At 30.6% G+C, this 13,649-nt stretch overlaps 1 protein-coding gene across 1 annotated transcript in view; it reads left to right on the top strand.

Moving 5' to 3' along the window:
• Positions 1-13,649, top strand: part of LOC119609046 (semaphorin-2A-like) — a 58,370-nt gene that overhangs the window by 19,690 nt on the left and 25,031 nt on the right. Inside the window, 5 exon segments of the mRNA XM_037963723.1 lie at positions 6,004-6,072; positions 6,486-6,593; positions 9,225-9,362; positions 11,184-11,316; positions 11,490-11,846. Of these exon segments, the coding sequence (XP_037819651.1) occupies positions 6,004-6,072; positions 6,486-6,593; positions 9,225-9,362; positions 11,184-11,316; positions 11,490-11,846 (805 nt within the window).

Here is a 13,649-nt window from a genome sequence, read left to right on the forward strand (position 1 = left end):
AATAAGTAATGACAGTTGTTTTGTTATTTTACCTCTATCTGTATATCTCGGTTGCTTCGTCCTTTAGTTGTATATACCTTCTGAAATCCTTAGAAATATTATATTTTGTTTGGAATTTTTTTTTTGTTGTAAAGAAAATATATATAAATTTTAAATTTTAGCAAAAGATATAAATATTTGTCGTAAACAAGGAATGCATATAAATTTTAGAGACTTGTAAAGATTTAATATTTATTTTACTTTAGGAGCATTTAAAGTTTTCCCAAGAAAATTTATGGTAAAATTGATGCAGGTTTAAGAAAAATTGATAGTTTGTTATCAGAGTTTTTTTTTGTGAATTTGTTTGTTGTTAAAATTTATAATATTTAAGGGGTTTAAAAAATTCTATAAACAAAGTAGAGAGTAAGGTTCTCGAAGCGCACTTGGCTTAGTTATACACCGATCTTTACTAAGGTTTCTGCAATGTCTTTCTCATATATTTAAGCAACTTTCCGTTACTTAATCTTTACAATAGTCTATCGTTATTTACAGCAATTTAAATTTTGCTCGAATTTCAACAACTATTAATATTCCAAACAAAACGTTTAGGAATTTTGTTATTTTTCACTTCAATCCACCCCCAATAAACAAACTGTATCAATTTACTATTACCAAAGAACAGAAAATAGAAATAATTTCTGCTTTTTACCATTTCTTATTGCTGTTAATAAAATTTTATAAAATTTCCAATTTATTTAAACAACCACTTTTCATACCTGCTACAAAATGAAATTTAGTTTAGCACAAGATTAAAAGTCATGGCAAGAAGAAAAAACACATTTAAGTGTGAGTTAAAAGAAAAAAAACAAGAAGTGATAAATACTTTCAAACACCTGGATTGAAGTGAACGCACAAAGATGACAAAAAAAAAAACGTCAATTGAATTGAGAAAAATTCAAAACAGTCTTAACCCACTAAATGCTTAAGTTTGCGCGTGTATATGTGTGTTAAATAAACAACAATCTATTTTAAGTGGGTGTGTAAGAGTTGGTAAACTTGTCCTGGTAAAGCAGCTCCTGCTGCTAACATTTTTCACAGAAAAAATATGTGGCATTAGTAAAAGTCATACCAGTAGCAGCAGCATTGCTAAAAGTTTGTTTTGCTATTGTAGTGGCAGAACATTTAAAATGTCATTTTTACAGTTTAGTCACGTTACGCATTTGTTTATTTAATTCGATTTGTTGTACGCGCGACAAGAGGCAAGAAGCAGTTAGTGAAAAAAAAACGAATTGAATGAATGACTGGCTGACTGGCTGACTGTGTGAATGAAAAACGCAAGAATTTTTAGCAACAACTACTAAACATACACATACAAACAAATGGAAACATGTAAGTTCCTTAAGCACGAGTATATAACACCCTACAAATACTAATAAAAAGTAACTATTGACAGAGACAAATTTTCTTCAAGAAAAGCTTCTCATAATAAGCCATCCTTTCTACAAGAAAAGCTACTCATAATGAGCTAATTTTTCTATAAAAAAAGCTGCTCATAATGAGCCAACATTTCTATAAGAAAAGCTATTCATATTGAGCCGACTTTCTATAAGAAAAGCTGCTCATACTGAACCAACTTTTCTATCAGAGAAGCTGCTCATAATGAGACAACGTTTCTATCAAAAAAGCTTCTCATAATGAGACAACTTTTCTATCAGAAAAGCTGCTCATAACGAGACAACTTTTCTATCAGAAAAGCTGCTCATAATGAGACAACTTTTTTATAAGAAAAGCTTCTTATAATGAGACAACTTTTCTATAAGTAAAACTGCTTATAATCAGCCGACTTTTCTATAAGAAAAGCTTCTTATAATGAGCCAACTTTTCTATAAGAAAAGCTGCTCATAATGAGAAAAATTTTCTATAAGAAAAGCTGCTCATAATGAGACAACTTTTCTATAAGAAAATCTGCTTATAATGAAACAAGTTTTCTATATTAAAGGCTGCTTATAATGAGCCAACTTTTCTATAAGAAAACTGCTCATAAGGAGACAACTTTTCTATAAGAAAATCTGCTTATAATGAGCCAATTTTTCTATATTAAAAGCAGCTTATAATGAGCCAACTTTTCTATAAGAAAAGCTGCTCATAACGAACCAACTTTTCTATAAGAAAAGCAGCTTATAATGAGCCAATTTTTCTATAAGAACAGCTCTCATAATGAGTGAACTTTTCTATAAAAAAAGCTGTTCATAACGAACCAACTTTTCTATAAGAAAAGCTGCTTATAATGAGCCAACTTTTCCATAACTAAAACTGCTCATAATAAACCAACTTTTCTATAAGAAAAGCTCATAATGAGCAAACTTTTTTATAAGAAGAGCTGCTGATCGAACTTATACATCAAAAAAGCTGCTCATAATGAGCCAACTTTTCAATATGAACAGATTTTAATATATATAAAAAGCTGCTTAGAATAAGCCATTTAAACTTGTGTAGGGTAAAAACAGAACAGCTCTTATAATGAGCCAACTTTTCTATAAGAAAAGCTGCTCATAATGAGACAACTTTTCTATAACTAAAACTGCTCATAATAAACCAACTTTTCTATAAGAAAAGCTCACAATGAGCAAACTTTTTTATAAGAAGAGCTGCTGATCGAACTTATACATCAAAAAAGCTGCTCATAATGAGCCAACTTTTCAATATGAACAGATTTTAATATATATAAAAAGCTGCTTAGAATAAGCCATTTAAACTTGTGTAGGGTAAAAACAGCTTTAGTAAGAATCACAAGCTATGTTGGCACAAACATGTCAAACAGTTTTTTTTCTATTGAAAGTCATTCAAATGGAGTGTGAGTGAATAAAGTTTGAGTGTGATGATGAGAAAAGGACGACTATGGTTGATGGTTTCTTTTACCATGACAGGAAGGAAGTGTGTGACAGAGTGTGTGTATAAGAATTTTTCTTTTTTTTTTGCTTGCTTGAAGCCTAGAAGTTTGTTAAATATTGTATTGTATGTAAACAACAGCAACAAATAGTAGGTATGTATGTGTATTTTGGCAGTATATAATTTCTCTTTTTTAGGAATTTGTTAGATAAGAGTAATAATAATTTCTTAGGAACTTTTCACAGAAAATATAGACTTTTTCAGTTTACTTATATAAATTAAATAGAATTTCTAATTTATATTTGATATCTAATGGGAATATATTTTGTTTTATATGTTCTAACATATTTTTGATCACTTCTGTCTTTATTGATAAAATTTCAAAACCTTTACAACTTTTCTCTCTAACCAATATTTTTTTTAGCTAAAAAAAAGAAAAAACCAACAAATATTTTCCAACATCAAGATTTGTTATGTGTATAAATAAAATAATGACATTTGAATTTTTGCACGTTTTTCCGTTTGAAATATTTATGAAAAGAAAATTGATTTCAGTTGTTTTTTTCACTCGGTCGTTTATCCATATTATTGTTGTTGTTATTGCTCTTATTGTTGAGGTCGTCATTGAAAATATGAAAATATTTTTTTTCCGCTGGCAAAATAAACATAAAATTTAACGATAATTTTGTACTGCGAAAAAAAACACAGGAAGAATTTTTATTAAAAACAAAATTAGTTGATTCACAGATTTTTTTTTGCTTTCGAAAGAAAATTATTTTTAATGACAAGCTGCTGTAATTTAATATAATTAATTTTGAATTTAAAGTGGCATTGAAAGTGAATGTTTAAACAAAAAAATCTGTTGCCATGTAAGATGACCTAAATATTTTTAATTGAAGTGGAAAAAATATGATGTAAAAATGAAATGGAAGTGAAATTTTATGCATAAATTTTATTTATTTATTTTTACCCACATTTTCATAAAAAGCATTTTATTTTATCAAAAGTTTATAATCCGTTTATAAATTAAAAATTTGTTTAGGAATATTGGAGTTAAACTTACTTATTTATTTACTTTTCAACATAATTTTTTGAACAATTAATAAAAATACTCTTTTTAAATCCTCCCATTGGTATACTGACATGTCCATTGGCCAGCCTAGCCAACCGATTAGTCTACTGAGTACCCCATCGACTAGTCTAAAGAGTAATAAACTAGTCATTAACTAGTCCATCTATTGATGACATAGACTAGTCTAATAATCAGTCTATTGATAAGCCCATAGCCCGCCTATCTGCTAGTCTATTGACTAGTTCATCAACTAGTCCATCAGCTAGCCTATTGGCTACACCATCAACTTGTCTATTTAAAAGTCCATAACTAGTCGATTGATTAGTTAACCAACCAGTCTCTTGATTAGTCTATCAACTAGTCCAACAACTAGCCTAATGACTACTCCCTCAACTAGTTCAATAATCAGTCTATTGATAATAACATAGCCCGCCCATCTGCTAGTCTATTGACTAGTTCATCAACTAGTCTATTGACTAGTTCATCAGCTAGTCTATTGACTAGTTCATCAACTAGTCTATTGACTAATTCATCAACTAGTCTATTGACGAGTTCATCAACAAGTCTATTGACTAGTTCATCAACTAGTCTATTGACTAGTTCATCAACTAGTCTATGGGCTACGCCATCAATTTGTCTGTTTACAAGTCCATCAACTAGTTGATTGATTAGTCTATCCAATAGTCCATCAACTGGCTTAGTAATCAGTCTATTGATAAGCCCATAGCCCGCCTATCTGCTACGCTATTGACTAGTCCATCATCTAGTCTATTGACCAAACCATAAACTTGTCTATTCACAAGTCCATCAACTAGTCGATTGATTAGTTAACCAACCAGTCTATTGACTAGTCTGTCAACATGTCCATCAATTGACAACTCCATCAACTAGTCTACTGCCTAGTCCCTCAACTAGGCATTAGTATATTGACTAGTTTATCGGATACTCTATTGACTAGCCCATCGGCTTGTCTATTGATAATTTCATAGGTTAGTCTACTGACTAGTCCATAAACTAGTCTATTGTCTAATTCATGACTAGTCTCTCGACTAGTCTATCGGCAAGTCAATCGACTAGTTTATTGGCTAGTCAACTGACTAGTCTATTGCCTAGTCAATTGACTAGTCTATTGCCTAGTCAATACTCTGTTCTATGAAGTAGACAAGAGACTAGTTGATGGACTAGTCAGTAGAATAATGGCTTATTTATTAAAGATTAGTCGTCTATTTAGTAGTCCATCAACTGGTCTATTGACAAGTCAATTGACTAGTATACTAATTAATATATGGACCAGTTCATTAATTAATCCAGTGCATCGAGAATTCTACATATTGACTAGTCCTTCGATAATACCGTTGACTAGTCCATCGCCGAGTCTATTGAATATTCCATAGACTATTCTATTCCGTTGACTACTACGATTGAATAGTCAATCGGATAATATATTGAGTGATCCAACGATCGGTCTATTTACTAGTTTTATTGATATGTCTATTGACAAGTTTACTAACTATTGACTGGTCCATTAACTAGTCTATTGACCAGTCCATCGATTATTCCACTGACTAGTCCATTGGATACTCTATTGATTATTTGATTAGACTATCGATTAGTCTCAAAACTACTCGATTGAATATTCCATATATAGTACATCAACTAATCCACTGAGTAGTCTACCGACTCGTCTACTGACTAGCTTCTGGAGTAGTTCATCGACTGCTTTATATAATTGTTCAGCGAGTAACTTGTTGACTAGTTCGTCGAATGTTCTTGACTATACCATTGAATATTCTATTGACTATTCTACTGACTATTCCTTCTCCTAATGGCTAGTCCATCGACTAGTGCATTGTTATGTTTACTGACTAGTTTGTTGATAGTCTTGTGGCTAGTCTTTTTGTCTAGTCTATAGACCATCGACTACTCTATTGAGTAATCCTTCGTCTAGTCTACATACTAGTTCATTTTAGTGTCTACTATTCTATTGTCTACCATCTAGTCTTTTAAGTTACTTATTAGTTATGTACAGCAACTATTCAACATATGTTTTAATTCCATTGCAGCGTGATGTACTCATACTAGAGCCATCGGGTTCAGATATTTTAAGCTGTGTGTCCAAAGGAAAACATGAGGTAATTGAATAAAACTATAAGTTTTAAAGAGAGAAAATGAAGTTAAATAAATTTTATGTTTAATAATTTCCTTAATACTAAAATTTTTCTTTAAATTAACAAAACAATTGGCTTGCATATAACTAATGGGTGCGTTTTCCATTTTTCTCTCTTTCTTCCTAAAATTTCTTGATTTTTTTTCCATTTAAAATTTTTTTTTTTTTTTTTTTTGATACTTGTTTGGTTTTTGGTCACTTGTATATTTTTTTCTTATTTATATTAAATATATTTTCTTTTTTTTCCTCTACTATTTCTTCTTACTCTTCGTTATATTTAATTTTTTGCCATTCCTCTTTGTTGCCGTATGGTTTTTTGTTGTTGTTTGTCTTCAAACTTTACAACCATTTGTACGTGCCTTCTAAATTGCCCTGTAGAAGGTGGAATGCCGTAATCACATACGTGTTATACAACCTATGGACTCTGGAACACGTCTTTATGTTTGCGGTACAAACGCCCACAATCCCAAGGACTACGTGATAAATGTAAGTATATAAAAGAATTTGCAAAAAAAAAAAAATATATTTTTTTTAGTTATTTTATACATAAGAAATGTATTTTTTATATATATAGATACTGGACCAGCATTAACAATCCATGTAGTTATTTAGGTTAAGTTGTGGCTATTTAGAGAGCAGTAATGTTAAATGTTTAAATGAGAGGAAAATTATATTACATTTAACTAAGATTTTAATTTAAGTATAATTTATTTTAAAAAGTCTAGTAATCAGGAGTCCAAAAAGGCGTATTAGTCAGGGCTAACAAAATGTTCAATTGAAAGAGAACAATACAATCTATAGTCATAGAAGAAAAAATCAGCTGAAATCCTGGGAAAAATAACGATGTTAGAATTCTTGCTTACGATCGATATCGGAGGACGGAACTTCGATTCCCATCCCATTGTAGGAGATGAAGTATATAGTGATTTTTCTGCTTTAAAATTATATCTCTTCAAATAAAAAACTTATAATTTCGAAGAAAGAGGTTTATGTTTCTAAAACGTTTATCATATGTTTAGCAGGTCTCTCTATTAGAAATTATTTGCTTTAGCGTGTCTTATCTACGATAGCGAGCTCTCTGTTGCTTAACCGTTAATCCTCTCTTTTGATGCGGAAAGTATTTACAACTCATTTGTTTTAGCTTTTCAAAGAGAGAAAGAGAATGAAAAGATCTCTGTTGCTTCAGTGTCTCAAGCTATTCGTTTCAGAATTCTGTCTTCAGCAGAGTATTAATCGTTAAATCCTTTCATTTGAAGCGGAAAGCATTTACTGCTCATTTTCCTTATCATGCATTTTCAGAGAGAGAGAATGAAAGCCATCTCTGTTGCTCTCTCTACTAGAAATTATTTACTTTATCGTGTCTTAACTGCGATATCGAGGTCTCTATTGCTTAACCGTTAATCCTCTCTTTTGATGCGTAAAGTATTTCCAAGTCATTTGTTTTATAATGCCTTTTCAGAGAGAGATAGGGAGAGAATGAAAGCGATCTCTATTGCTTCGGTGTCTCACTCTAATTGTTTCAGAATTCTGTCTTGAGCAGAGTATTAAGCGTTAAATCCTTTCATTTGAAGCGGAAAGCATTTACTATCATGCATTTTCAGAGAAAGAATGAAAGCCATCTCTGCTGCTCTCTCTACTAGAAGTTATTTGCTTTATCGTGTGTTAACTGCGATATCGAGGTCTCTATTGCTTAACCGTTAATCCTCTCTTTTGATGCGGAAAGTATTTCCAAGTCATTTGTTTTATCATGCCTTTTCAGAGAGAGAGATAGGGAGAGAATAAAAGCGATCTCTATTGCTTCGGTGTCTCACCCTAATTGTTTCACAATTCTGTCTTCAGCAGATTATTAAGCGTTAAATCCTTTCATTTAAAGCGGAAAGCATTTACTACTCATTTGCCTTATCATGCATTTTCAGAGAGAGAGAGAGAATGAAAGCTATATCTGTTGCTTCAGTGTCGCACTCTAGTCTTTTCAGAATTCTCTCTCTTTCGCATAGTATTAATTGTAAAATATTTTCATTTGAAGCAGAAAGAATTTAGTACTCATTTGCTTTAGCATGCCTTTTCAGAGAGAGAGAATGAAAGCTATCTATTGTGCTTCAGTCTCTTACTCTAGTCTTATCAGAATTCTCTCTTCATTAGTATGAGACTTTAATCCTTTCCTTTGAAGCGGAAAGTATTTACTACTCATTTATTTTATCATGTCTTTTCAGAGAGAGAGAGAGAGAGAATGAAAGAGATCTCTGTTGCTTCAGTGTCTCACTAGTCTTTTCAGAATTCTTTCTTCAGCATATGCATTAAAACTTCTTGTAATGTAAAGCAAATATGTGGTTTTGTTCAACCACCTTATTGCCCCAGTAAAAGTGCTGCACCCTACTTTTTACAAGGTTGCTACGATTTTTTTCTTTTAATATGCCCAGAACTAACAAATTTTAAAAGGTTTTAGGCATTATTAACAAAACAACATTCCATCTCTAACATATAAATCGCATTTAAACCTTAAAATATGACCATGACAAAATAAAAAGAAGATTATTAAAAAATAAAAAAAATATATAAAATAAGAACCACTCTAAATAAAGGTAAATACTAGAAAATTTATTTTCTATTAACCTAATATTTAAGAGATTTTAATCCTAAATAAAATTTAAAAATTTCATATTCAAGAAATAAAAAATCTAAAGAAAAGGTAACCTTCCAGTAAACATGTCATTGTTTTTAGTCCTTCAAGTATGAAGCAAAAAAATAATAAAACTAGAACAAATAGCAAAGGAAACGACATTTCTTTAGTTAAAATATATCTTTAGGTAACGAACTAAATTTTATTTTTTTTTTACATTAGTATTTGTTGTACAAAATGCCAAGGTTAGGTTATTCTTAAGATATATACATATGTATATACAATTTCTTATTTCTTTAACTTTTGTTCCTTACATTTTACATACATACATATGTATTTGTATTCTTTTTTTTATGTTTTGCCTGTGTTCTTTAGCAACTAATGTGATTATTGTCATTTTTATTTTCTTTTCTTTCTTTTATACCCCTCGCCATGGCATACTCTATTTTTCCCATTTTGTAATTGTATTTGACTGCGTGACCCAAACGTAACGTTAGGCAAACTTAACACATTTACCCAGATCTGAGTACGTGCCCGGCATCGGCTTAGGCATTGGCAAATGTCCTTATGATCCTGCTGATAATTCAACGGCGGTTTATGTAGAGAAGGGCAATCCCTATGGCTTGCCGGCATTGGTAAGTAGAACAATATAGAAAAAAGAAATGTTTACAATTGTTAAGGGAAAATGAAGAAAATTAAGGTTTGAAGACAATTGTTGATAATCTACTTATTTAACCCATTTCAAGTGGTTTTAAACTCTTGTGAAACCATCTTAATGAGATCGAAATTTTAATAGAATTTATGGGATTTTAAAGGTTATCTTTAATATCACAATATTGTTAATGTAAATGTGAAAAATATCAAAAACTTAATATTTCCTTTCATAAAGTCATCGAAAACTTTGATTTTCTTTTAAAAAATTAGCCATAAATTTAATTTTCTTTAGACAAACATGAAAGTTGTGAATAAACTTACGCATTTATGGAAAATGTTTATATATCTTAGTTAGTTATAGATAACTTCCAGTATAAATTACCTATAACATAGTTATCGATAACTTTCTGTAGAGCTTTTCTATGGCAAAGTTTTCGATAACTTTTTATAGAACTTTTCTTTAAGAAATTTATCGAAAACTTTCTGTTGAACCTTTCTATAGTTTGTCTATCAATCATTTTCTGTAGAAATTTTCTATATGATATCGATAACTTTCTACGAAGCTTTTCGAAAGAAAAGTTATCGACAACTTTCGATAGAAAAGTTATCGATAACTTTATACAGGTTATTTTCTGTTGGAAATTTAAAGTTAACTTTCCGTAGCTCTTTTCTTTAGAACATTTATACATAAAAGTTATCGATAACTTTCCACAGAACATTTTTATAGAAGGTTAATCATTGACATTCTACGGGACATTTATATGGAAAGTTATCGACAACTTTCTAAATACAAGTTCTATAGAAAAGTTTCGATAACATTCTGTAGAACTTTTCTATATATGTATATCGATTACTTTACTTTTCTATTGGAAAGTTATGGATAACATTACTTTTCCATATAAGAGTTATCGATAGCATTAATTTTCTAGACTTTACTTTTTTATAGAAAGTTAAAGAAGTTATCAACAACTTTACTTTTCTATAAAGAAGTTATTGATAGCTTTACTTTTCTCTAGAGAAGTTATCGATATCTTTACTTTTCTATAGAGAAGTTATCAATATCTTTACTTTCCTATAGAGGAGTTACCGATATCTTTACTTGTCTATAGAGAAGTTATCGATAACTTTATTTCTTTATAGAGAAGTTATTGGTAACTTTACTTTTCTATGTAAATGTTATCGATAAATTTACTTTTCTATAGAAAAGTTATCGATAAATTAACTTTTCTATAGAAAAGTTCTCGATAAGTTTACTATGCTATAGGAAAGTTATCGATAAGTTTACTTTTCTGTAGAAAAGTTATCGATAACTTTGCTTTTCTATGGAAAAGTTATCGATAACTATAGAAAAGTTATCGATTACTATCAAAAGAAAGGTATAGTTATCTATAACTTTACTTTTCTATAGAAAAGTTATCGATAACTTAACTTTTCTACAGAAATGTTATCGATAACTTTACTTTTCTAAAGAAAAGTTATCGATAACTTTACTTTTCTATAGAAAAGTTACTGATAACTTTACTTTTCCAAAGAAAACAAAGTTATCGATAACTTTACTTTTCCAAAGAAAACAAAGTTATCGATAACTAAACTGTTCTTTTGAAAGTAATCGATAACTTCACTTTCCTATAGAAAACTTATCGATTATATTATTTTCTTGATCAATGAAAAAAATATTTTGCTCCTGTCCCACTGTGTACCATTCGAAATGGGTTAAATTTTCAATTACATCTCAATTGTGTTTGTTAAACTCACTTTATGACATTTTATTTTACATCTTTTTTCTCTACTTCTCCCTACAGTATTCCGGCACAAATGCCGAATTCACCAAAGCTGATTCAGTTATTTTCCGTTCAGATTTATACAACATGACATCCGGCCGCAAGGAGCATAATTTTAAACGAACTGTTAAATATGATTCCAAATGGTTGGACAGTAAGTATTCACAATAATTAGCTTAAGTTAAAAGGAAGGTTTTAAAGCAAAAATTTTGTATGAAATTATGTTTTATAAATCTACGACAAAATGTTATGAATACGATGCTAAACTTGTTTAAAAACAAAATTAAAATTCATTTATTGTTTTTTCCTTCTCCTCACCTTTTTCAGAACCCAACTTTGTAGGCTCCTTTGACATTGGTGACTATGTGTATTTCTTCTTTCGCGAACATGCTGTGGAATATATCAATTGTGGCAAGGCAATTTATTCACGTATTGCACGTGTGTGTAAAAATGATCGTGGTGGCAAATATATGACCGGACAAAATTGGGCAACATATTTGAAGGCACGCATCAATTGCAGTATATCAAGTGAATTTCCCTTCTATTTCAATGAAATACAATCAGTCTATAAGATGCCACATGATGATACAAAATTCTATGCAACCTTTACAACAAACACTCACGGCATAGTGGGCTCAGCTGTCTGTAGTTACGATATACGCGACATAAATGCCGCTTTTGAAGGTAAGATGAAAGAATTGTATACTAAATTACATACTTTAACGTTAAGGAACAAAAACAAAAAAACAAATAGCATTAAGTTGTAGGAGTAAGAAAAATACATACAGCGAAGTAAAATAAATCCAATAGCATTTTAAAGTAAATGGAGGAGAAAAACCAGGACCATTGTATGTATTTAGTTTAAGGCAGCTGTAGGAGTAGACAAGAATGGCTAGAAATGTGTACGAGAGTATTTGTAACGATTTATTGTACCTGCTATAAATTCTTAAAGTGAAGTTTTTATTTTCCTTTGGCATTTTTTTTTTTTGGGAAAACATCTAAAGCTGTATTATAGTGGTTGTGGCTCCTGAAAGATGTGTTTTATACCTCGACTCGACAACCACCTTTATACACATATGGCTTCAAGTTTAATGGCTTTCCGTGTGTTAGTAAATGGTATTAAGAAAAATGTTGTTACATTTATATTTCTTCTTTTTTTTCTAGATTTTTTTTTTACCATTTTCATACTATTTTTACCAAATCGTTGAACCGTATTACTGTCGCACTAAGAAAATGTTGAATTGTTTAAAAAAATAAGAAAAAAATTGTGCAAAAAAACTTTTTTGATAAAGTTAAAAGTTAATGTTCACGAAATCCTCAACATATACGAAAAAGTCTGCAAAGTTGTATATAGTTTTTGCAAGTGTGTGTTTATAAAAATAATATTAAATTTAAGTCGGATTAAAAGTGAAAAAAATTAAATTTAATAATATGAAACTTTACAATAAAGTGCAATGTAAACGTTTAAGGATTCAAGGGTATGAACTGAAATAAATGTGAAAAAGGAAGGACATTTTAAGCTAAGGAGGTTTGGTAGGGATAACATATTAGGCAAATCTGAGTACATGACCGATATTGGCTTCAGCAACCATAAATGGGTCGGTCATAAAACCATCTGATGATTCAACGAGGGCAACGAGCAACCAACCCGTAGACTAAGCATTATAATAGTCAATAAACTTGTCAATAGTCTAGTCAATAGATAGGACAGTAGAACAGTATACAGGCTAGTAAATAGGCTAATTGCTAGATAGCTCAACTGATTTGTTCAATATATTACTTCATAGACTAGTCCATAGAATAGTACAGTAGGAACCAGTTCATTGGCTAGTCAATAGGTTCATATATACACTGGCCAATAGACTGCTCTATAAACTAGCCCATAGTCCAGTTCATAGACTAGTCAATAGACTAATCAATAAACTAGTTAATAGACTAGTCCATAGACTTGTCAATAGACTAGTCCATATACTAGTCAATAGACTAGTCAATAAACTAGTCCATATACTAGTCAGTAGACTAATCAATAAACTAGTCAATTGATTAGTCAGTAGACTAGTAATTACACTAGTACATAGACCAGTCCATGGACAGCTAATAAGCCCATAGATTATTCAATAGATTGATCTATAGATTAGTCAACAGACATATTCGTAGACCAGTTAATATACCGTTCCATAAACTGTTAAATATTCTGTTAAATAGATCGGTCCATAAGGTAGTGCATGGTCAATAGACCATAGACTGTTTAAAAAACTAGTCAATAGGTTAATCTATAGACTATATAATACGCCAGTTAATAGACTAGTAAATATACTATGCAATAGGGTTTTCCATAAACTGGTGCATGGACTAGTCAATTGCCCATAGACCGGTAAAGAGACCAGTCCATACATTAACCAATCAATATACTTAATCTATAGTCAACAGATTAATGGTTTGATTAGTCCATAGTCTAAGTAATAAGCTAGTTCCTAGACTAGTCAG

The sequence above is a fragment of the Lucilia sericata genome, unplaced genomic scaffold, assembly GCF_015586225.1.
Source record: "Lucilia sericata isolate MDLA Ls3-8-SP2 unplaced genomic scaffold, ASM1558622v1 Contig000922F_arrow, whole genome shotgun sequence".
Lineage (NCBI taxonomy): Eukaryota > Metazoa > Arthropoda > Insecta > Diptera > Calliphoridae > Lucilia > Lucilia sericata.